The sequence below is a fragment of the Lonchura striata genome, chromosome 3, assembly GCF_050655825.1.
Source record: "Lonchura striata isolate lonStrDom1 chromosome 3, ASM5065582v1, whole genome shotgun sequence".
Taxonomy (NCBI): Eukaryota; Metazoa; Chordata; class Aves; order Passeriformes; family Estrildidae; genus Lonchura; species Lonchura striata.
Genome location: NC_140705.1, coordinates 58,026,409 through 58,051,690, shown reverse-complemented (window position 1 = coordinate 58,051,690; position 25,282 = coordinate 58,026,409). Strand labels below are relative to the sequence as shown.

The following is a 25,282-nucleotide window of genomic DNA, read 5'->3' as shown; positions in this document are numbered from 1 at the left end:
CATTTCTTAAGCAGAAAAATATCCTTCTGTCTCCTGCATGAAGCTAGCCTTAATGGTATCAATTAAAATGAAGCAGGGAAAAAGCAAAATTAAGTCATGTGGATTGTGCAATGTCTTTGGAAGAGCAGAATCGCATTTTATGCTGGAGGCACAAGCACTGTTGCATGGTTAGCGTGGTCTGAGCTCGAAAGTGGCAGACCGTCTTGCCAGCTCCTTTGAATATTTCTGTCCTGCTGCTGTTATGTAAGAGCTGCTGTCCCAGTTTGCTTGTGCAGCTCTCTGCCTTATGCGTGATGATGCTCTGGAGCCCACGCCAAAGGTAATGCCCTACAGCACGCTCTACATTGCAGCAATAATAACAGTAATATAACTAGTAATAGTAATTAGCAGCGACAGCTCGATACAGTCGCTCTCAGGAGTATTTCGGCTACTCGCCAGAACGCACTTCGGGGGTGTCGAGTCTCGGGGCCGAGGCCGGTGTCTCGTCCTACGACTCCCCGGCGCAGCGGTCAACGCAGCCGCCCCCGGACAAGCTGCCCCGGCTTTGCTGCTGCAGCCGCGGCGGGGCGGGGCGCGGCCCCCCCGCGATGCGCGCAGGGACAGCGGGCACCGGGGCACGGGCTGCAGCCCGCAGGCGGCGGGGCCGCGCACCGGGGAGCGCCGCAAGGGCACGGCACACGCGGTACGGCACACGGACCCCCGGCACACGCACCCCCGGCACACGCACCCCCGGCACACGCACCCCCGGCACACGCACCCCCGGCACACGCTCCCGCCCTCTCCCCACCCACCCCCGCACCTGCTTCCTCGCCGCGGGCCGGCGGGCGGGGCGGCGCGGCGTGTTGTGCTCGGTAACCAGGCAGCTGCGCCGGGCGCACCGGGGCGCGGAGCAGCGCGGTGCGGAGGGCTGAGGTAGGGCGCGGCGCCGGGGCGCGGGGCTCCCCGGGACTGCGGGCGTTCGGCGGGGGCGCCGCTTCGGTGAGCCCGCCAGCGGCCGGAGCGCGGCCGGGAAGAACGGGGTCCCACGGGGCAGCCTCCGTCGGCTGTCCCCCAGCCGCCTCCTGCTCCCCTACGCAGAACCGTCTTGGGGTGAATCCGAAACTCCGTGCCGTGGTTGCGGAGTTTGGCCGTGTTCCGGGGTGGGTTTGAGGTTTTGCCCTTTCGGAGCGGACGCCCGGCAGAGGGCTGCGGTTGTTCTCCTGAAGTGCACGTACGTGTGTGTTGCAGAGATAGCCAGTTTTATGCTCAGTCACACACTGCAGGCCAAAACGTAGTTAACCAAAGGAAATGTGACTATTGATGGGCGCTCCCGGGAAGCCAGTTTTAGCCTGGGTTGCACGCAGTGATGGTGCAAAAAGGACAAGTGCACCACGACAGAGATGCATAGAGCCCATATGTTCCCTGGCTTGTGTGGTGACTTACCGGAGGTAAGACCGGCTGAAATACTCACCGATAAGGTTCTTACTAGGATTTTGACAAACATTTTCATGCTGAGGAGAAGTGCTTGTAAGGAGTATTAGTAACCTGCTACAAAAGGCCATATATTGGAATTTGATGAGGAAATACTTACGTAAGTCATCTGTGTGATGGTGAGGGAAACTCCAGTGCGTCTGGCTGTGAGGGATTTATACCTATGTGGCTTGTAGGGAAATAGTATGTGGTGTTTCTGGCTGCCTGCCAGAACTTTTCTAGTGCAGAGCCTGTTGAACGACTCCTAACAGGCGTACGCTTTCCTGTAGTAGTACTAGTGATGGACTGTCTGCTCTCCGTGATCTCTGATAATTATTTTTGTGATTCTTGCCTGCACTTCAACATTAAACAGATCCCAAGCTGTAAATGCTGATGGGCTATGTAAATATGTTGCCACAGGACAGGAAAAAACAGGGTACTATGTCATTTTAGTTGGTAAACAGAAAGACTTTTTTGCTTGTTGTAGTAAATATTTGTTGTGTGCTGAATGACATGAAAAAAAACTGATTTCTGAGGTGCAGTGTTAAAATTTTGGAGTTACTTATTTTCTGGTGAGAGTCAGGCATTGTCATTTGGAATGTTTCACACAGACGATTTGCCCTGAGAAAGGAGCTCTCCAGAGTGAGCATGGTGCTGCGTGTTGCAATTATTAAATTCTCATCTTTGCAAACCCTGTTAGATGTCAGTGTAGAATGAATAGTCCCTACACTTCTGACCTGTTCCTTTAATTCCTGTTCATAGTGTCTGCTTTGGTTTGTTTGTTTAAAATTACCTTCAGAAATAATATATGTCAATAGACATTACATGTTGCAGATTATAAAATACCAGTGCTTACGTATTTTACAGGTGAATCCAAATACATTTGAGATATTAAAAAAATTTATTCTATTTTTACTTTAAGCTGTTGTAGTAAGTTTAAGTAGTGATTTGGACTGCTGTAATTAATACAGACACAAGAAACTTGTAATGACTATATGCCTTCATGCACTATTACTTTCTTTTTATTAAATATGAGGGTCCTCAATGATGTTTTTTTAGGACTTTAAGACTTCACTGGAGCCATGCAGAGTTACACAGCCTCTCAGCAAGCACACTGCTTAAAGAAACTAACTTTGATACTGGATCAGAGAGAGCAGAGGTGCATAGGGAAAGAACAGCACTTAGTTAAATTTGGGGAGAGAGTAGGAGTTCCTGGCAATGAAAAGCATCTTCCTGGATGAGGCACTGAACAAGGCATGAACCTTTCAAGGCCAGCACAGTGAGAGTGATTGCTGGGGGTCTACAGAGCTTTGGTCCCAAGAGGAATATACATACATTCACCCTTCAGACAAGACACCACATTAACCCACTTTGGTTATGCTATGTTAAAGGAAGTCAGTTGTGGCTCATTTTTTTTCTTATCAACTAGTGGCAGTAGTTACTGAGAAAGTACATACACCAAACATAAACAATTGTTTTTATACTTGCTCATTACCATGGCTAGTGACAACACTTCAGAGTTCTTGTGTCTCCTTAGAGGTCATAAAATTAACAGCAGTGGTTTACATCTGAAGTGAATGGAATTTTGTTTCACCCAAAGGCACAATTTAAATGGAACACCAGAGAGGCTTCTTCTTTTGCATTCTTTTGACAGTTGTCTGCCTCTTGCTTGTAAGTTACAGCAAAGTTTGTTGCTTGGGAGATGTGCAGGAATACCAAGGAACTGACGCTTACTTGCTTATCTCAAACTTGGTTTGACCCACCCTTTCCTGAGATGCTTCAGTGTTTTCTATTTTAGTGGTCCTTTTTATTTTTCCTCCCACAGATGTACCTCTGCAATAGTCTTGAGCTATAGGTCATGTTATTCCACAGAACTCTTAGGTGCCATCAGTGTTAAACCAGAACATTCAGAACAATTCTTCTGCCTTTAACTAGCTTAGTCTTCAGATGTGAACTTCACTCTGTCCTATTTGCTTGTGTATTGTGACCTCTGATCTTAATCTCGCCTTGTCTTTGTCTGCACAGATAGTAAACTCTTTTAGGCAAGGATTATATCCTGTGTTTGTAGAAGGTAATGAGCTACTGATCCTAGTCTTCTGCTATTACCAACAGCAAATACCATATATTTTATATTGCAATATATTCCTGAACAATTTAAATAACAGGATTACTAACCTGTAGTTTAGGCTGTCTTTAACTTTTTGTATCAATAAGTCTGAATGACCTTTCTTTGCATGTATCTAAAAATGGATGTTCTGCCAATTTTCCTAAATAATGCCAGCCTCTGCCTTTTCTTTTCTCCTAGAACAGTTTGCATTTTCTGTTCAAATGGAATTACAGCTCTCAAGACAAGAATCACACCACTGGATTTCCATCCATCTTACAAAAAAAACCTAATAAAAAGTAGATAATAAACTGCTCACTTGCTGAAATGTAAATGCATACATAGGGATGTGCATGACTAGGATCCTACAAATATTTTTTAAATACTGGAGTACAATGGTAGGTAAAACACAGAAGATTGTGTGCCATATATGCCATAGATTTAAATGTCAGATGTGCAAATGACCTTGAACTTTCAAATTAGTAATTGCTGTTGCAAGACCTTCAAGCTTCTGCAGAATGAAAAACTTCTGTTCAACTCCAAAATATGTTTAAGGATACCTAGATGAACTAAAATAATCTGGAGTTCCAGAAAGGATGGAAATCTCTCTCTCTGCTGCCCCCCACTCCCCAAGAAAAACAAATATCAACACCTCCAGGTAGTTACTGCTCTTTAAGTGTAAGTTTGGATGGTCAGCGAGAAAGAATATTGTGTGTCAGTGTTCCTGTTTCAATGTATTTTTTGTCAGTAGAGAAAGGAAGCACAGAGTGACAATGTTGGTATTCAACTATCAAAAACACCTTTCAGAGCCAAAATTGCATTTTCCATGATCTTATGTGGTGCACAGGGATGTCCCATTGTCTTTGGGAAAGTTCCAGTGTCCACTGACTTCTATTGCATTGGCTTTAGTGAACAGCTGCAGACAAAGGGACTCCTCTGTTGGCTTGGATTTTGGAAGATCAGTGAGGTGATACTGCATTTTTCCTGGGGAAAATAAAAGAACCATGGTGGATCACTCTACCCCACTTCTTCATCCTAGCTCTGAATTTAGTATATCCACTAGGCATCAAGTGCAACTTGACAGATTTATTGAAATAAATTTGCAAATGGATTGTCAATTCGTAATCTATTGGTTATCAATATCCTGGAATGCATTTTATTGAGTTTTTCCACTTTTAACTTTGAGTTCATTTAAGAGGTGCTGCTTCCATTTTTTGTTATACCTTTTTCTATCAGAAATATCTTCAGTGGAAAAAAAACAGTATAATACTAACTGAAGCAAATTAATCTCCCCTTGGTCTTATTTTCTATTTTTTTTTTTTTACTTATCTAGCTAAAAAGCATTTGCTTGCTGTCCTTAATTCTCAGATTGTCTTTTAGCACATCTCTTTCTTTTCATCCCTGTATTCAGCACACACTGAGGCAGTGCTCTTGACTTTTCATGCTCTGTTTCTGCCCACTTATTTCTGAGTGATGGCTTTTCCAATTACGTCCAGAGCAGTTTTATTCTGTTCTGAACAGGTATAAAGCTACTAGACTTTGGATTTAAAGAAAAACCCAGCCTGCTTCACAGGGGAGGCACTGTGCTTTTCAGTCTAATTGACCTCTCTGATGATTTCCCTTTTATTTATTTTTTAAGCACTGTGTTTCTAGAACATCTCGTGACCTGTTCAATTGCTTTCTTGTAATATTTTGGACAATGTCAATCACTTCCTTTGTTAGAGCTATTTTCTATTGATTAGCATTTTCTTCCCACTAACAACTAACACCCAACCTAAATCAGCTGTTTTTCTTTCTATTTGCTGTTTAAAAACACATTTATAACCTCCAGAAAATTCTGATTCCTATCTTCCTGTGAGTCATTTATTCCTGACTAGCAGGAGGCTCACTGCTGTCTCATAGAATTGCATCTGTTCCAGTAGTGTCTATCAACCTGGCAGCATTTCCAAGACCTCATACGTTTCAGAAATGGAATCTGTGGATCAAAGTGGTCTTCTAGCACTACAGCAGAAAACTAGGCTTGGAAATTATTTTCCTGGATATTTTTTTTCCCTTGATGAGTTCTGTGCAACTCCTGCTTACCAGGGAATTCTGCCTCTTTGTTAGTATATAATGGCACCCCCAGCACTTGACCCTGTTTCAGTTGTTCCTGAGATTCTGTTCAGTTCATGTGCTATAGTTATATTAAACATTCCACTGCATTTATTATATCTGTGTAACATTTGATTTGTAAATGTCTTCTAGCTGCAAGACTTCCTTGAATTTATTACTTTGTTTATTGTCCTCTCAAATATGTCTTTTGAAATGTCCCAGATCAGAAACAGTCCTTTCACTGCCTGCCCCTGTCTATTTCTTGCTCTCCTCAATATCTTTGTTTATTATTTGTGTTTATCCTTGTTTACCTGGAGTTTCTTTATCTATTCTGGTGCTATAATAGGAGTTTATAGAAGTCTAAACCCTGTATTTTCAGGTACAACCATACTTTCACATCAGTAACTTCTCCTGGCTGCTATATGTGGCATCAACCTGGTGTACTGGGAATCACAGAATTACAGAATGGTTAAGTTTAGAAGGAGCCACTGGTGGGGTCATCTGGAATCTGCAATTTGTGGCAACATGAAGTAGAGTCAAAGAATTGTTTACCTCTTCTTTGTCAGGTTTATCTTCAGCCCTTGTTGCACATTGCATGTGTCGTCTGCGCCTAGTGGATGTCTCTGTTTTTCTGGAACCACACTGCGTACATACATACACTGCTGACAGGCAGGTCTGTTTGTCTTTAATATTTTTTGTAAAGTTTAAGAACAAGATGATAAATTACAGTCTGATCTTGCCAATGGTATTCTAGTTTTACCAATAAAAGGAAAATATCTTTTTTTTAATTCAAAGCGCTCCTGAGTACAATGAAAAAAAGGGGACCCAGAAAAGTTAGCCCACAATATATGTGGTATTTTTCTTATCTCTTTCATAGCAAAGATGTCTCACTTTCCTGGCATTTGAAGAGAGGAACAAAACAATCCAGAGAATTTTAAACTGCAATTTAATAAAGTCTAATGACTCTTATATGAGAGAAGTTCATGTTTCCTCTTTTCATCTAAACCCAGAGTACCGGGATATTCATATAAGAAAATAGTGTCAGTGTAACTTTATCCATTAAATCCAGATAAGTGCCAAATGTATAAAAGATTTACCTAATTTATATGCAAACCCTGTTTCACTCTTGTGTGTTCATTCCATGTATGTTCAGACAAAAAAAAAAAAAAAGAATAATTTATAATATTGAATAATCACTTGTTGAATGCTAAAACTGGGAATAACTCATATTCAAGGTTAGCTTCAGGTTTATTTCAGGCTAAGATTTATGAGATTCAAGCCATGAACTTTATTAAAACCTATGTATTTTGAAAACCTATCTGTCTGAAGACACATCTTTGTGTCTGACACAAACTTAAAAGTCATTCCATTTATTAAAAATCAATTTGTGTAGCAGCTGTGCAAATAATTAAGATTTTAATGCTTATAAATCTGCAAAGTGTAATCTTTCAGCAGGAAAAAAAAATATGTTGATAGCTTTAAGTATTTGTAAAAGCCATGAAAAATTCCCTTTCTATATTACATTGAATACCTGACTGTCCACATAGAATTTTTTTCTTCTGTGAAACTTTAGGTATTCTCTGGAGAGAGGTGCGAAGGGTGCATGAAGCTTTGTTTCAACTATTTTGCTGGTGTTTTGCTGTGTTCTGAGCTGTGGTTTTCTGCCTGTAAAGGTGAATAGGCACACGAGAGTCTTTCCTTCCTACCCGTACTAACCTGTACCTGTCACCTTTAAATGAGTTAATTCCCACTGCTTACAAAGGAGCTTTTGAATGAGGAGCCATATTTAGAAACTCACATTCTTCTTATGCAGCATATAATTTAATATCAGCTAAATAAATTATTAATTGCAAGCCTGCCATTTATCGTTGCACAGTGACTCAGCCTGCTGTATGAGTATATTCAACATACATCTTCATAGCACTTTCCCAGACTCTTTTAACTTGGACTTGGATCAGCATGTTCCACAGCTCCTGTAAATCTGCTCATGTACAGGTGATTTACTCTGTCACAGTGTGAATGAACTAGTGTTCTAATATTGTTACTGCTGTTAGACAAAAACCCAATCTGATGAAGCATTTTTAATACCCCTTATCCCTGCCCATAAATTAGTCTAGCAGCCTGCAACCAGAAGTGGCTGTACCATCTTACAGTACTGCTCAAAATGTTAGCAGTGCCACTGTAGCAGAAACAAGGCTACATGTAACCCACTGTGTTACAAATATTTCTGGTTTGGATGAGGTTAGGAAAGCTGATGTTTCATTTAAATATTGCAGAGGAAGCAAAGTTCACCAAGCTGTCATATGTGAGCACAAGCAACAGAAATCCTCCTTCTGCTCCCCATCCACTCAGTCAGGTGCTATTTGGTGTGCTGTTGCTGATGCTCTGCAGGGATTTAGCAACACCAGGGGACCATCAGCCCCAAGCAGTTTTGTGGCTGACAGGTGCGTTGGTGGCACCTTCTCATGTCTGCTTGACACAAGCGTGAGGCTCCTGCCAGGGTGCTTCTCCATGCTTGGGAAGTGGTGACTGATAGGCAGAGTTCCTGTGCACCCCAAGAAGTGTGTGGGGCAAAACCTGGAAGGTGGGAAGGGCTGTGGAGGGGAGGAGGCCCTTAAAGGAGAGAGCAGCACATGTGGAAAGAGAGTGGGGATATGAGCATTCAGGTATCATGTAAAGTGTAGACATATGTAAAAATAGCAGCAGTGTGTCTGGAGTAGGTATTGGTACTATGGTGGCCATTGCATGCAAAAGAACAGCCCAGAGACATGGGTGGGCTTTACAATCTCTTCTGCCCTGTGGCCCCTTAGAAGGGTGCTTCCCTCAGCTGCATTGATTTAAAGCCAGCTTGCGATTGTTGATCTGAGCAGCATTTAGGTGTCTAAAATACAAGATAAACACACAATAAAAAACATCAAATAAGAGGGAAAGCAGGATGTACCTTGGGTCAGGCATGGTTTGAAGGGTTGGAAAAGGAAATGTTGAAATATCATTTCCTCTGGCCGCCCTTACATGTTGACACAGCTCCTTTGGGACAGCTCATCATGCCTGAAGCTGTGCAGCCTAAAGGCTTGTCTGCCTGATAATGGAGGACTCTATTCTCTGACAGACCTTGGGGCCAGGAAAAGAGGAAAGAGCACAACACAAATAAACCCACTGACATTTGTGATATTGATCGGCAGCATATCATCTTGAATTTGGGGTACACCCGGAGTGTATGGTATGAATCCAGTTATTCTTCGTATCTATACATTTCATATCAGGGAAATCACTGCATACATACATAACATGCACTTGTTCCTCATAAGATAAGATGTTTTGGATAGCATTCTCTGAAGAATCTAATTATATTGTTTTTAGACCAGATTTATAGTCAAATAGATTTTTATTATAGATGCAGAAGTGTAGCAGTGTTTGTGTAGCAGTTCTAGTTCACAGCTTTTGATGTTAAATGAAACAAAAGATAGCATTGTTATACAAAAAAAGAAGAATATAAATAGAACTTTATTTAATAATGAAGTATATTATTCTCAATATTTCAGAATAGACCACATTGTCAAGTGGAGTTAGGTGTTATCCTTACCAATGAGTTTCTGTTACATGCTCCTTCCTGCAGTGGTGAAATAAGAATGAGAGTAATACCATTTTTGGATTTTTACAAGTGGTTTTGTTTTTCTTTTGAGCTTAATAGTCTCTATGTTAAAAAGTATTACAGTATTACTTTTAATAAGTATAGCATTATTATTATTTCTAAAACAACATCCACAAGCATCCTTGGGAAAGCATTGATATCTGGTGCATTGCCAGTTGTGTTTAATGATTTGTTTTTGCAGCTTCATTCTGCTTGATGATTGCCAAGCAAGCTTTCAGCATTAATTATGTCTCTGGCTGGGGTGTACACTACTGCCAAAACACAAACCCTCTGCCTGTTAAGATAGCTATTAAAACTCAGACTCCTTAGTTTTTCAGAGCTTGTAAAAGTGTCCCCTAAACTTTGGTACTTTCTTTCTCAGGTGCTGAGGTTGTTTACCATTGCTTTGCCCCGGCCCTATGGGGGCCAACATTGGACTGGAGGTGTCTGACTGCCCCAGGGATGCTCTGCCACGGCTGAGGGTTGAACGCTAAAAGGAGGCCGTCCAAGATCCTCATCTCACTGAGCTCCACAGCTTGGAGGGAGAATTCCGTTAGGGGAAGTGGACTCACTGCAAAGAGATCATGGCTTCATCCCGACTAGTGGCAAGATCTAGAGACATTGCCAATGTTATGCAACGGCTTCAAGGTAAGTGGCTGACTTGGGCTGGTGCTCTCTGCCACACCCTTGTAAATGGAAGTTCCTATTTTCTACTATACTGAACAGTCAGAACAAAATTTCTGAAGTTTAGTAACTTTTCTAGACTTATCTAGTGGGACATACTTCTAGTATATACAAAGGGCTGTGATTATATGTGTCCTTTGGCATAGCACTAGCAGTGATGCTTCAAAGCAGTTGACATAAACATGGCTCCATGAGACAGTACACTGAATTGAAGCTTATGAGACTGGTTTTGGTTCTGTTTCTCCCAGGTTACCTGTTGTGTGTATCAATTCTCTCATAGAAAAGAAAATATAAAGGATATTCATCTTTTTTTCAACTACAAAGTCATCTGGTAGATCTTTTGTACTGATAAACTAATATTTATTAGTTTAACAATGAGAACAGCTTTATTATATTGTTAATCATTGAGGAATTCATAGCTCAGTGAGCTTGTTATTAGTCCTCAAGTTGATGACCTTTTAGATAACACATCACAGGATGTCTTTGCAATATTTTTTGAGTATTCATTATGGTTCATTTATGTTCCTATAAAATAGCATTACTAAGTACATTTATTGTGTTTTCTTAGAAGTTATAGACCTAACTGCTGCTGCTAAAAGCTTGCATTTGGATTTTTTTATTCAAATAATGATATTGACTAGAAACAAATTGTCAGTGCTGCTGTAGTTTTCACTCCTATTAACTTTCAAACTGGCCTTCTTTCCTGTACATGCTACTTTCCGCTGACCTCAACAAAACCTTGTATGCACAGAACCTTTGATACCCCCTTCTGCATCCTCTAAATCTGGAAGCTTAATCTGTTCATGCGTTTTCCTTCCATTTATTGTTTTTCAGTTCAGGAGATCTGAACTTAGCTTCCCAGCCATCAGCTACTACTAGTACGAAGGATTTCCACGTAGCCTCAGTAGATAAAAGGAAGAGTTTTTCCTATTTAGACCTTCTGCAGTACTTCCTCAATTCCAACATGGTTCTGCTTGATTTTCTTCTGCTTTTGTTACGTTTACTATATGTTCCCATTCTGTCTGCTAATTCTTAAGCCACAATGTTGGACAATGGCTGTTCAAAATGCCAACAAACATTGAGTGAGGAAATACTTTGTGCTCAGAGTATTTATGGTTTAAGCATTAGACTAAGACACTCCAGGTAAGATTTGAATGAGACTGTGCAAGGGTGCAGTGAGGCAGCCTTGCCCACAGAGCAGGCAGGGGTCTTAGGACACAGTGTGTGTATATCACAGGATATATATATATATACATTTGTATGAACTCGTGCTTTTAGTAGATATTCCAGAAAAAAATACTGAGAGACTTGAAACAATAAATGAAATAATTATGAAACTGTTAGACCTTCTGAGGTATATGAAGAAACACAGGAGAGAAATGTACTCAAAGGTTTTGGAGACATATGCAAAGGAAGGCTGAGGGAGGATTATCCAGGCTGGTAGTCTGAAGCAATGTAAAAGGAGGATGCTACAGAAAGTATTTACAGAGCATGGGGACCATGAATTATCAGACTATGTGCTAACTTTCTAAACATCTGTAAAGCTGTTGCTGACAAAATGGCTGTTCTGTTTATTTGCATTTTGGGTTTTTTTACACTTTTTCTTCATTTTTATGTATTTGGCACTGCTGAAATCTGATACATAGTTCAGTCTGCTATAATGTTTTTAAATTATTTTATTTTTGCAAATTAGGAAAAAATAGTTACATGAATTCTGAAGTGAAGATATTTGAAAGGAAAACATATGAAATAAATAGAAATTTGGCATCACATGTTAATTTCAAATCATACCTGTAACTGGATTATTTGCTTCTCAGATGAAATCAGTTCAACTTGGTATTGATGGGATCTGAGTTTTGCTGCAGATGCACTATTTCAATAAATCACCTGTGCCAAAGCTAGAGTGCTTGGAGCCTAAATCTTTTTTTAGTCTGTAGTTCTGCATTATGGATGAGCAGGCAGTCTGCACTGCGACTACCTAAGCCCTTGTGTATTGAGGTTGTTCCAACCTTCAGAAATTATAGTCAGCTGAAATTGGAGTAGATGGGCATAGGAGCACAGAGATGCTTCTTGGCATGTTTGTGTGGCAGCCCAGAGTCAGTGCAGAGCTGGGTGCACAGCTCAGGGTGAGAGTGGAATTGACAGCATTCAAGGTGTAACAGGAATGGCACTGGTTTGGGGGATCCTCAGTGCGGAGCAGCAGTTGTGCTTCACAACACCTGGTTTTGTACCTGGCTGTAAGAGTTCTTGTGTGATACTGTTTAAACAGTGCTGCAAGATGTCAGTGCTGGGAATTCATCAGCACTGAGAGGTAAAGCAAGCTGTGCTCCCTCCTCCACACTGTTCTCGTATTTGCCTCATGGGTTTCCAATGAGTGCTTGTGGTGGGAGAGTGTAAGAAATACCAGAAAAATGCCACTTTCACTGGGATTCTCAACACCAGTTTTGAAATATCTGCTGTACACACTTAGTGAACACAACTATATATGCTCTCCTAAAATCTGTCAGACAGCAACAAATTTGATTCTGTGTTGGTTGGTTTTTTAATTTGTTTATTTGGGTTTTTAATATAAATATTTCTAGTCACTTACCTTTGGTAATTATGATGCTTGCAATACACTCTGTACATATACAGAATTTTTGAATAATGTTGTGTATCACTGGCTCAGAAGTTCACCTGCAACAAACAACCAAGACAAACTTGCTAGTTCTAGGTTTTTTACAGTACCTTATGCTTCCTAGTTGTTCATATTTTAAAGCACCCATAAAACCTGGGCAGAACTGGTGTACACCATCAATATGAGTTTCATTCCTGGGACTAGGTTTTATATTACTCTGGGAATTAAAGCCAGTTGGCATGAAAGCACTGGTCCTTAGCCTACAGGAAGTGCAAATTCATTGGCTTTGTAACTGTACACTAAAGATTCTTAAAGCATCTTTCATAGCTCCAAATATCTAACCAAGATGTGCTGGAGGACGGACTCTTATGAATTTGCAACCTCTGCCATGATGAAATGAAATATTTTCTATTGCTAGGAACTGTTACAGGCAAACTGCAGTCATGCTCATGCTGTTCTGAAGAAAAAAGAAAAAAATGAAAAAAAGAAATGTCTCATTTGTCCCATTTCTCAAGACTTTTTTATTCCATTATGCTGACTTGTTCTTACTGGCTTGTAAGGTGATGTTGAACAGTCATTGTAGCATACTATTACTACAGGCTTTTCTAATTCCCACTTTTTTTTCCTTCTGTGTTCTTTTTTTTCCCCTTCCAATTTCGCATTTAGTAGTCTGTGCTGAATGAAGACTTTGGTAAGTGTCATTGTGTTCATTACTGGGTGGTCCACTCAGTCAAACAGGACACTTTTTTCCTTTTCTGTAATGGATCACCAAAAATTCAGTCTGCACTGAGTCTAAGCATATATGCCACCCAAATAAGGTTGCTGTTGTATAACAGGTATTTTGAGACTCTTATCCATTTTAACTCCATGCAGTAAAACCAGTTCTGGAGTGTACGATGTTCAATAATTTAAACAATATTGTACAATATTACAAGACAATAATTTTGTTGTCTTAAAAAACTCTACAAATAATAGAGAAGTGTAAAAAATTATTTTCAATCTTTCATTCCTCTGGATTACACCACTGTTCTTACTAGTCTCTTAAACTCTAGATTGTGGGTATTTTAGGATTTTGTAAATTCACTGTAGAGACACTTCATGATGTAGGAAAAACTAAGGTGGGAAAGCAAGCAACATGATCATGCATGAAGATTAACCATGGTAGAAAGGAGACATTCTAGTAACACTCATACACTCCAGAAAAGCTTCAATACAGGCAGGTCAAATTAGCCTCAAGCCCAGTCCTTATTTTATGTAAAATTACATATAAATAACTATCATCTTCTTTAGTTTTTTGTCTTCCTTGCATTAGCACTATTCACAGAATGTTGTGGGTTTTTTTTTCTCCTGGATTGTCCTTCCTTTCTTGCCCCCATTCTCTTTGCCTTAGGTTTTGGTCTTTCTTTTCCTTCCTTTTCTACAGGCTAGCATTTCTTTTCCCTACCAGCAGCCATTAACTAAACAATATGGGTTTTTTCCTGTTCAGCTGATAGGCTCTTTGTTGATGTGTTTTCCCGTTTTTCTATCTTAAGTCAACAGTGCCAAGAGCCATAGTTTAACATTCAGCTAGCATAATTTATCACATACCTGCTGCTGAAAATACCTTGCTTCACGGCATGCACATTCCACACTTTCTTTTCACCAGTATTATTCTTCTTACCATAGACCTGAACCAGCTGAGAATTGGTTTGAAGAGGCCAAGTGAGATTCTGGGAAAAAGGCAGTGTCTCTCCTTCAGCGCTGTTTACCATTTTACTGTTGGCAAAACCAAAGTGCAAGATCACATTTGTAAACGTCAGCAAAATTGAAAAGGTGTGCTTGATCTGGAAGTGCATGCTGCACATCCTTGCACAATTGAGTTTTATTCCCATATTACAAACACTGCTCTGGTCAAGGTTTCCTTTTATCCAGTTTGCTTGTGTGTACTGGTTTCATGTAGTCGTGTTGATGCTGTCCCAGTTTGATTCCTGCATCTTTCTTGGACTTTTCTTGAATTACAGAAAATGCCAGTGTAAATTATTAGTCTATGGGGTGAGAAAATCTTGTATCTCAGGTAATCCATTACTCACTGGCAGTGTGTTAAGGGAAAATAAACACTTTTGACTCTAATGACTGGTATGAACTTTATGATCTGAAGGTCAAGAAAATCTAAATGATGAATTGGTAATCTAAACAACTTTGCAGCCCGCATGTTACTTAACAAGAGGAAGTCAAAAAGGATTTCAGCCTATTTTTAAATTATTTTTTTCAGAAGTTAATGCTATTTCAGAGCAAAATCCTGAAATACACAGTTTTTGTGTGAAGGTTAAGACAGACAAAAAAAACCCTACCATCATAGCTGAAAAGAAGCTCATTAAAGGGCAAAGAAAGGATAGTCTCTACCTGGGGATAGTCAAGTAAAGTATTAGTCAATATTTGATAATATCATCATTTTTAGAAGTATTTAATTTTTGTTTATGCATATGCAAACAAGTTCAGTGAGAATCCACTTCAAGTTTTTTCTGACCCGGGTATGTGATGGTAATAATCTGATGTGTTCCTGGTAAAGAGAAATTCTGAACTACCTGTAGGTATTGCAAAAACATGGGGGAAAGGATATGATCAAAACATTTCACTAGTAGTACAAATGACTAAAGTATGAACTGAATTTAGGTATCATGTTGTATTAGAATATTTTGTCATATAATTAGGCTGTTTTGACATATGGTGCAAAAAGTATCTCAGTGGAAAAAACCATATGCTGCCTTTTTTTTTTTTTTTAACTGCAGCTAGCTTTCACTTTGTGTTCTCTTCAATGAGAACACAGTCCTGGGGCACTGTGTGAAATGCAGAATGTATTTTAGTGAGGCATGGTCCTGTATTTTTACTTTTAGATGGTTTTTCATAATTTACAAATTCCAGGTTTGTGCTTTAAAGTACATTTTTAGAAATTTTTTTAAGTTCATGTTGCCATCTTTTTGCTTACACTTTTTCTACTGCTTTGACCTCAAAGCTAACAATGTAAATCAACATATTCCTACTTTTGATTATCACAGTACAGTTTCCACAGGTTGTTTAAATAATCTGTTCTCCGCTTTCCACTTGGTTAGTCAACCAGGATACAAAGCACTAATAATCGCACATGTGATATAAATTGTATATATACATTTGCATTTGAATTGTTTTTAAGGAAAAAACAACATATTTTTCCAATTTTCATCTGGGATAAAGTATAGGTTTAAGTCAGAAAATGGCTGACTTGGTGGTGTCTCACACTGAGTTTGCTTTCATTTGGATGTGAAGAAACACAATTCAAAAATTTAAATTCTTCTCCTATGCTACTGTTAAAACACTGACAAGATTTGTTGCACAAAAAGGCAGTGTCTCTCCTTCACTGCTGTTTACCAGATAAAATGCAAGAGGAAAATCTTCCTTGGACAGTTTTATAGCTAGTGGTTAAAATGCTGTGTCTTAAATATAGTGGATATCCAAAACATGTCAGGCAAGTTATGTTTTACACAAATCTGTCTTCAGCAGCTCTGTGCTGCTCATTATGATTTGACAAGTTTGTATGTGGGCATCCACACTGCAGCTGTTTAATTTTGGTTTTGATAAAGTGTTATCTGAGGCTCAAAAACTGTTTTCAGTTAAGATTTTGTCTCAAAATAACATCTGCCATATTTGTTACTGGTGTCAAAAGAGATATTTCAGGAAGTCTAAATAGGGACATTTATGTGTCAAATTTGATGGTTTAGTGAAGATAGAGATTTTTGAGAAGGAAAATATTGCAGTGTTTATTTTTGAAGTGCCCCCTCTATTCTGACAGACTGCTAGACAGTGAGTTTAGTAATAGCTTTGGGTTGGGGGTATCAAGAAGCAGAATATATTCAAAATATTTTGATGACATATTTTATGCAGGTTAGACAGTTTATCAGTTTTCTGGTTTATGATTTCCTATTTCTATTATCTACACTGCAGGCATGAAAAATTAAAATTTATGTCCTCAGAGCTGTGCTGTAATACCTTCCTACAATGTATTTTGGTGTGTTATTAAATTTGAACATAGCTATAAATAATAAATAGTAAATAAGAAATATGAAATAATAAAAATAATAATAAATAATAAATAAATAATAAATAAATAATGCTCCCTTTTGGAATGCCACATTTGTTGTTTTTTAATACTAGAAGAACTGAAAAATGCAGGAGGACATGCCTCTTGTTACTAATTAATAGGGATTAAAATAGTTTTGTAGATTAACTACTGCTGATAATGCTTTTATGCTGATGTAGAGACTTCTGTAACATAAAGGCGAAATATTTCAATTTCAATGAGAAAGTTATCTTTTTTTTTTTTTTGCAATTTTGCCATAATCATTTTTTCCCTGTTTGTAGAAAACAAAAGCTTCACCATCTTCATTTACCAGGATGATAATACATTTTAAGAATATACTTGCATATATAAAAAACACATAGATGAAAACTAACACGTAACAATTACTAGTAATTTATTCCACATACTTTTTTATAGAATGCCATTTTTATTTTGCACTTTAGACTGCATTTGCTTAAAAATATCCTCATTTCTATCACAAAGCTTCTTCTTGTGACTCATATCACCGAGTTCTAATTTTAGACTCACACTGAGGTTTTTTAGTTGGCAGTTGTATGTATCCAAGGGAATCATCTATTACTGGGTGCAAGAAAACAGGCTACTTGTTCTGTCTTTCATCCAAGATGAGAAGGAGCTTTATGAAGGAACTGTCAATGACTTATTAAGAATCCAGTAGTCAAGAAAGAAAGAAGGAAAACCCACTAAAACCCCCCTCAACCCTCCTCTCTAGCTTTTTGGAATTGACGTCTCCATGGTAAACTAAAAAGAGATGTTTGGAATATATTATTACATTTTTCAAGTAGTTATAACTGACTGCTTAATTGCACAGCTATTTTTAAAATTCAAATTCTGATTGCTAGTATTTGGGGGTGTAACTTTTATTATTCTCATTTATAAGTAGACTTTAGACTGGGGCCGCTCCATGTACAGTGTTCTTTGCAGAAGGGGTGTAAAGAAACTGGTACTAACATTAAAAAATTAGCCTCCATCCTGTACTTCAAAAGAGATCCTGATTATTTTAAGTTCTCAGTGATCATTTTAATTCAATATTAGAACTGTTAGGGAAGTAGCAGAAAAGCAGCTTGATATTTCAGGTAAGGAGGGGAAATGCTGAGTTACTGCACAGTGAGGACAGTTCTTGGACTCCAGCTCAGCCTCTGCATGGCTTGGCCTGGGGGCCAAGAGCTCAATACCTTAACCTGCTCTCCCCTCTCTCTCTGGTTTATCTGCCTTTCATGCTTTCTTTCCCTGCTGAGGAGTCATTGTTGTTAACAGGGATTGCTGTGAAATATCTTTTGGAGCTTCATTACATGGAACATAAACAGTAACATATTAAGAGATGTCATTTGTGAAGATTCTTTTACTGTAATTACACTAGATTTTATGTGATTATTTTTAAGTATTTGTTACATAGTCTTTTATACTTTTAAGAGAATTATGTCCTCACTGATGTACATTGGTTTAAGTGACTATGGAGAATGTATGTAATCTCACTGTAACACTGTTAGGCTCGTGACATAACCCTGCAAAACCTGTAAATCTCTAAGCTTGCATTCACCCAGATAAGAGGCACATCTAGAACATTTAATAACACCTCGTACCCACATAGCCATTGCTGCAAAATGAGAGTTGAGATTTAGTTTATCCAAATCACTGAGCGTTAGCTATGCCAGTATAATTCCAGAAAAATTCATCATCCCCTTACAGAGAAGCCAAAGGCCTTCAAATGTAGTAGAATATTCCCTTACTTTCTGCACCTCACTCTTGTATCTTGCCATAGCTGCATAGCCTGTCCTACCTCTACCAGCTTGCTTGTGAGTCACCATTGGTGTGCCTGGGTGGGCACAGCATCCTCACTGTACAGTGTGGACTTCTGTAAGTCTTTACTTAAGGTGCTATTGTGAGAAAGCCACAGACCTTGTCAATGCAGCAGCTGTTCTGTAAAGACTTTATCTTAAGCTCATTAAAACAGAGGAAAAAATCTTCTTTCTATGAGGTGAATGGAATGAACTACAACAGCAATTGTACATGAAAAGTATTGCTGTTAGCTTTCCAGTCTTGGAGGGGAAAACAACCCCAATTCTACATGCAAGAGCACAGTATTCAAGATGATTGTGGCCAAATCAGTGTAGGAAAGCAGAATATTTACTTGCTTACAGTGACTTATATATACGGAAAAAAAAACCCTACTTAGGAATGGAGCTTGTAGTTCTCAGACTTTTATGAGAATTTATGGTAATTTGTAGTAAATTTGCTTTTGGACTGTGCTTTCATTCTTCCAAGGAAATTCAAGTAAATTATTACAGTTGAGCCTGTGTAAAGACTTATCTCTTTATTCTGTTTGTTTTGGCCAGGGTTTCTATTTTATTGTCTCATTTGCCAAGACATCCCTAAGCTTTTCTAAGTCCATGTAATGAAGCCATTCTGAGGCTGCAAACTGCTCTTGGCCTATACAAGACAAATAATACAGATGAATTTTCTCTTTAATGACTCCAGGAGCATCCACTGGGTAATGCAGAAACATCATGTGGTTTTTCAGGAGAGAACTAGGAGTCAGCATCACCAGTTACAGCAGCTAGGAGCCAGTTGTACCAGCCCAGTCATTCTCTGCTGGGAGCTGAGTGCTGTCTTGCAGCCTGGGCATTCCTAGTCCAATCACTCACAGATGAAACTCGTGCCCTGGTACAGTGAGGACAAAAAGTATCTTTCAATGGAAGTCACAAAGCTTGAGCTCCCATCCAAACAAAAGAGAAGTGTTGGGAATGGGGCCTTTACTCAAATTTGTAGCCCAGCTGGCATTCATCCATTGGAGTGTATTGGCACAGAAGCTCAGACTGTGGTGGTGAAATGATTCTTAAATCATCCAAAACTCAAATTTGTAGACAGGAGAGACAGAGGTGGGACTATGCAATGATTGATCACAAATCAGTGAAAAAAGTGACCAAGCCACTGTGTTATCAGAGGTTTCCAGGCATAAATATTTCTTAGCAATTGTGAGTTGCAGTAATAAAACACTCTGGTTTGAGACTTATTAGACAGGACATAAGTCTAATTAATCTGGATTTCTGGCTGTTTTGCATTACTGAAGTTGTGCATTGCAGGAAGAATAAGATTTTAAAAGGCATTTGGGCACCTGGAAATAGATATTGCCATAAAAAGGCATGATGTGTATTTTTTAATACCTCTTTAGATGCCTTACTTCAGCTTCAAAGACCTGAGTTCTTTATAACCCAATCCATGGACAAACAAATAAAGTGAATTAAAAAAATCTTCCATGATATTGTATTAAGATTCTAATTAGTATTAAGAAATTTTATTACAAGTTTATTATTTGCAAATTTATTTAGTAGACTAAACATAGTTAATATTTCTAAATCTAAATTCTTGTTTATCACCAGTTTTGAGATAAAGTCAGTGGGCTATCCTGGAACTACTAATTTTGTTCTTTAGTGTTATGTCCATTAAGTAAAAGTGAAACCATGTGACAACCTTGTTTACATTTCTAAAATACATATTCATCCTACTGAAAAACTACAGCTGTATGGAAAGCTTTGTATTGATTGCTGCTTTTTCATTCAAAAGAATGAAATCTTTCTTGAATAGAAAGCCTTATATCTTGCTGTGAAGATTTTGCTTTCTGCTTCCCAAAGAGATAGGAGCTCATTTTGATATTTTTTTTTCTGGCTGACTTTCTCAGGAGCAGAAAATCTGCTGCTTCTGCATTGCAATGTATTATGGAAGAATTTAGTTGTATAATCTGCTTTCTTGGTCTTGCTTTCCAGAATGGTGCTTTGTTTGGTCACTTTGGTGAGCTTGTACAAAGCCTCATTGTACAATTCTTCTTCTTCATAATCCTGAGCCTGCCTTTTCATTTGTTAGTAAGAGAGCTGGAGATGTGATCAAGTGCCAGAAGTGATTTGAATAAATGAGAGGAATCATGAACAGTTAATGGTTGTGTTTACATCTGGTTTCTAAGAGACTAGCAGTTCATGCTTACTGTTTCTGTGTGATTGTGTTTGAGATCTTGAGCACTTATAAATCATTTATTCCCTAGGCACATTTTTGTCTGCACAAAAAGTTTACACTTTTTATTTATCAGTAAGACATCATCAGTTTTGAATAGGAAAATACATTCATTTATGAATGAGATTAAATAATGGTATGTCATTGTGCTAATTCTTAACTAACCAAGGTGGTTTTTTGTTCCTGGTTTTTATTTTTTTTTTTTTTTTTGGGTTGGTTGTTTGGTTTTTGGTTGCCTTTACAAACAGGTATGCCAAATACGTAATGAAGTAGCACATTTCAACCTGTGAAGGAAGTAAAGATTCTCATCAATTCCTATGAAAGTGTAGGATGCAACATGGCCTTTGCTGTAGTCAGGAAGAATAAATCAATTCCTAAAACTGCTGAGCTGGTTCAGTACCAGCATGTTTCTACAAATCAGGTGCACATCTATGTACCTACGGAAATCAGCTCCACATGTATCCACTGGTAGTTACACAAAGTTATTTCTATTTTAATAATATTTATTATTAAATTAATAGTAATTAATTTATCATGAATAGCTGGTTGTTCCTGTTGAAGGGCTGAAATAGTGTTATCAGGAATAGGAAGTATCTTAAAATTTGGCTTAACATCTGTGACTTATATCTTCAGCAGTGTATTTGAAAAGTCACACTGTAAGTTTCACCAGTGTATTTTCTTCACATTTTCTACACTATTATGTGCTAGTAACCAAACTTGAAAGTTTTGCAGGCTGCAATACTTTAAAAGAAGTTACTCTTGTCGTAGTTAAAACCTCAGAGCTGCAAATGTGCAGCTATTTAAGATATGACAATACAACAAGGGTTCTCCAACAGAAATGCTAATTTCCATCAGATATGTATTTTAAATGAGGCTAAACCTGGAATCTATGTTCACTGACATCAATTATTAACATAACATTAGTGACAGCAGTTAAGGTGTTCATGTTGTTCTCCCAGGCTTATGATTAAGTATAAAACTATCAAACTGAATCATAATAATGTCACAGGAAACATTAAAATAATATATGTTATATATATGTATGTATAAACACTTACATGAAAGTTTCCACTGAATTTTCTTTGTAAGGAAGGAAAAGATTGTAGTTGATAGATCAAAATTCTCAACACTTGGCTACTTATTTTTGCCAAAGGAGATTGTAAAGCACAGAAATCAGAACCACATCTTGTAATGCTTTCCGTACAGGTACAAGAAAGATAAATTTGTGATTAAAAGTTAGAAGGCTTTGAATAATGTATTTTCAAGGAAACAGAACAAGCTAACACATAGCAATTCACATAGAAGGGAAAGAAAGGGAAATGAAAGTGAAAGGGACACATAAAGGCTTCTGATAGGTAGAAATGTAAAAAAAAAATACTAAAGAAAGAAGCTTGGATATTGAGAAAAGCAATAACATTGCCTTGAGAAACAAAAAAGTGAGAAATTGCTTTACATCTCTAAGCATAAAAATTAGCATGGCAAGAGTTTCAACTGTGTTATTGTTTGTGGACTGTTCTCAGTCCACAAAGACAATTTGACATCAAAGAGCATGTTTCAAAACCCTTACATGCAAAAAAAGAGACATCTTTCATTTGAATAAGTAATTTTAGTTTAGGGTTCAATCAAAATGTCTATACCACCATTATTTGCTTGCTCCCTATCAGGATTTGCCTGTTTGCTAATTACTAGATGACAGGTGGATGCTGAGCTGTGCTTCCCTGATTCTGCAGCATTCTCTTGCACTTGTCCTGGCAACAGCATGAGCTGTCCTTAGTCTGTTATAAAGAACTACCTCAGTTTCTTCTCTCTTCCTGATAAATGGGTCTCATTTTGTAGGTGATTACTTCAGTTTCCAAATAATTTAAAGCCCTGATCATTTGTAATTAGAGTAGTTTCTTACTAGTCAATTGTTACCTTCTGGTTCTCTGGCCTCTTTTACTAAAATCTGTTGCTTGAATTCCTTTACACTGTAAAACCTTCCAATTTAGTTACATCTTTTTCTAATAACTTAGAAGAAGTTATGTCTTAGAGAACAGTTTATTTTAATATCATCTGTATTTCAACTTTTTTTTTGTATTTTTCCTGCAGAACCAGAAAGAATCAAGAGCTTGTTAGCAGCTGATTTGCATATAGTTAAGAACTGTGCAGTGGCTATTGGTTCTGATTTATGGATAGGCATTATCCTCAAATTTTTAGGCACTTTCATCTAGACTTATATTCTTGCACAGAAATATTCAACTTGAGATGCTGAGAAATAAATAGCTTGTCTCTGAAACCATATGCTGCATTTACATGACCTCTTTCACTCTGTCTCAAATCAGTGCTACAGGATGCTGATCATCTGTTCTCCTGATTTTTTTTTTTTTTTTTCTGCCTGTGACTGGACAGAATTGGTGGCTGATTGCCAGCAATGCTGGACATAAGCTGCTTTAGCAGATTTACCCTTTTAAAACTGTGCTTTATGTGTAGGGAAAATTGTCTCTTTTCCCACATACAGGAAAAAGCAAAACCAAATGAAAGAAAAACCTCCAGAATAAGTCTGAGATAAACCTAGTGCTAAAATGTCACTATGGCAAAGAAATCCTAAGCTTAACATCACCTAAGTTCACTAGGTTTCTGTAGTCACAGTGAGGACTGACTGTAACCAGTAAAGAGAAAATCAGATTAACTTGTTGGGTAGTGATATAATGTATAATCTAATTTCTCTAGTTTCCCTTTTCTTCACCCATTTTACCATCCAGATTAGGAGAATGTATACATCTGAACTTCTTTCTGTAGCTGAGACTCAAATACAGATTGAAGATACAGACTTTAGCATAAGCCTCTTTCTTGCTCTAAAGAAAACATTCAGACCTTGAAGCCAATGTGTTGCCCTTGAGGAAGAGCTAGGCAGACCGAGACAGATGCTTTTGGAGAGCCTAGCACAAGCTGCACCAGATAAAACTCTGACCTAAACAGAAAGAAATCATGATTGTGAAGCCAGGAGGTTCTGCCCTGATCACCTACATAATTTCAGAATCCAGTCCTGAGTGATGCTGTGTCTCATGTGACCTTGTAATAGTGAGAAATGGAGTAAAAATGGGCACAGGGAATCTCTTCTCTAGTTACAAATATTATCACATTGATTAATTTCTGACCTGTGTGTGTATGTGTATGTGGAAAAGGGAACACATAAGGGCATAAAAAAGGAAGTTGTTCAAATGAATAAGTTCCTCCTACCTCCTCAGATAAGCAGTTTGCATTTTGCAACTCAAGATTGCCTAACAGAAATAACTGTAGCTGCTCTGTTCAAAGGCAGCACCTCTGAACATGACACTTACTAGACTTCACATATAATGAAATCATATGGGAGGAGAAAGTATTTGAAAAGATGACTTTGTGTTTTGGAGCTCAGTGTTTTAGGAGCTGCATGCATTCCTGCTTGTTGGAAGGAATTTGTTTGGATGGGAATCAGGAAAAGGTGTTTTGCATATTTACTCTCTGATAATCAGGGTTCAGAGCATCTTGAATATTGAAATTTGCATATGATATGACTTTTGTCAATGTGAACACCATGCCCTTGGACACTTACTTCAACAAGTCTTGGGTTTCTGTTGGTCACTTTCAGGTCTTCAGTCTGGATTTAATCTCTTTAGCAGTGCAAAGTTGGAGATAATGTGTGAATCTATGTGCATAAACACAAATACAAACATAAAGCAATAGACACAGATATTTCAGCTCCAGTTGATCAAATCACTATTTAAATAAAAAATGCTTACTGCATCCCAAACATAAAAGAATAGTCCTTAACGGAGTACACAGGTCATTGTCATCTAACTGGCAAAGCCTGAACCCAGCAAATGTAGAAGTACTGTGATATGATAAAATGTTAAAACCGATTGAAAACATCCTTTTATTCCTTTTTAGGAAGTAGAGCTCTGCTGACAAGAAACTGACGCATATTCATATCAAATTCACAGCAGTTTATCACAATTGTATGGTCCTCACTACCACATTATTTAAGTTTCTCCAAATTTTACAACATCCCTGCTTAGAAGGCAAACCACCTTTTCTTACATTTGTGGAGTAAAGATGCTCTAGATCTGCTTATAAGCATATCAAATACAAGAGATGCAGGCAGGAGCTAAGGACCTGTTACTACAGATTTCCATGGTTTTCTGTAATTATTATGATTAGTAAATATTAATAATTAAGACTGATAAACAGTATGAACACATTTCTATATTCACTCTGTGTCTGTCATATAGTAACATACATATCATCAAAAAAAACCCAACATAACAAAAATACTGGGAAGTAGCACACCGTAAAGAGCCTAAGAGCCTCATATATCGTAAGCACTTAACTGTGGAGAAGGCAGTGACCCTTCTCCTGCTTCAACCAGAGCTGTAGCTGAGGTCATAGCTGGCCTTTCCAGCCCCCGTGGTACTCCACCCATACGTTGTTTTCATGAAGAACTTGAAATCACGTCAAAAAACATCAGAAGGAAATAACGTTTGTGTTGAATTTATGTTTGGATTGTTGTTTGTTTTCTTGGAAGGAGGTTGTTCTTCAGATTATAGTTATTTTTAGTGCCTGTGAAACCGAAAG

The 25,282-nt window shown here is 38.2% G+C and overlaps 1 protein-coding gene across 33 annotated transcripts in view; it reads left to right on the top strand.

Moving 5' to 3' along the window:
- The first annotated feature begins 205 nt into the window (after nucleotides 1-205).
- The window catches only part of SYNE1 (spectrin repeat containing nuclear envelope protein 1), a 290,639-nt gene continuing 265,562 nt past the window's right edge, over nucleotides 206-25,282 (top strand). For 25 of the 33 annotated variants that reach the window (XM_085576565.1, XM_085576575.1, XM_085576577.1 and 22 more), the window contains exons 1-2: nucleotides 756-912; nucleotides 9,658-9,923. In XM_085576565.1, coding sequence (XP_085432691.1) covers nucleotides 9,860-9,923 — 64 coding nt within the window. In that variant the 5' untranslated portion in view covers nucleotides 756-912; nucleotides 9,658-9,859. Of the gene's footprint in view, nucleotides 320-572; nucleotides 913-1,048; nucleotides 1,428-6,210; nucleotides 6,318-6,887; nucleotides 8,865-9,657; nucleotides 9,924-25,282 lie in introns of those variants that run through there. The other 8 variants (XM_085576589.1, XM_085576590.1, XM_085576556.1 and 5 more) reach the window with 7 other exon arrangements.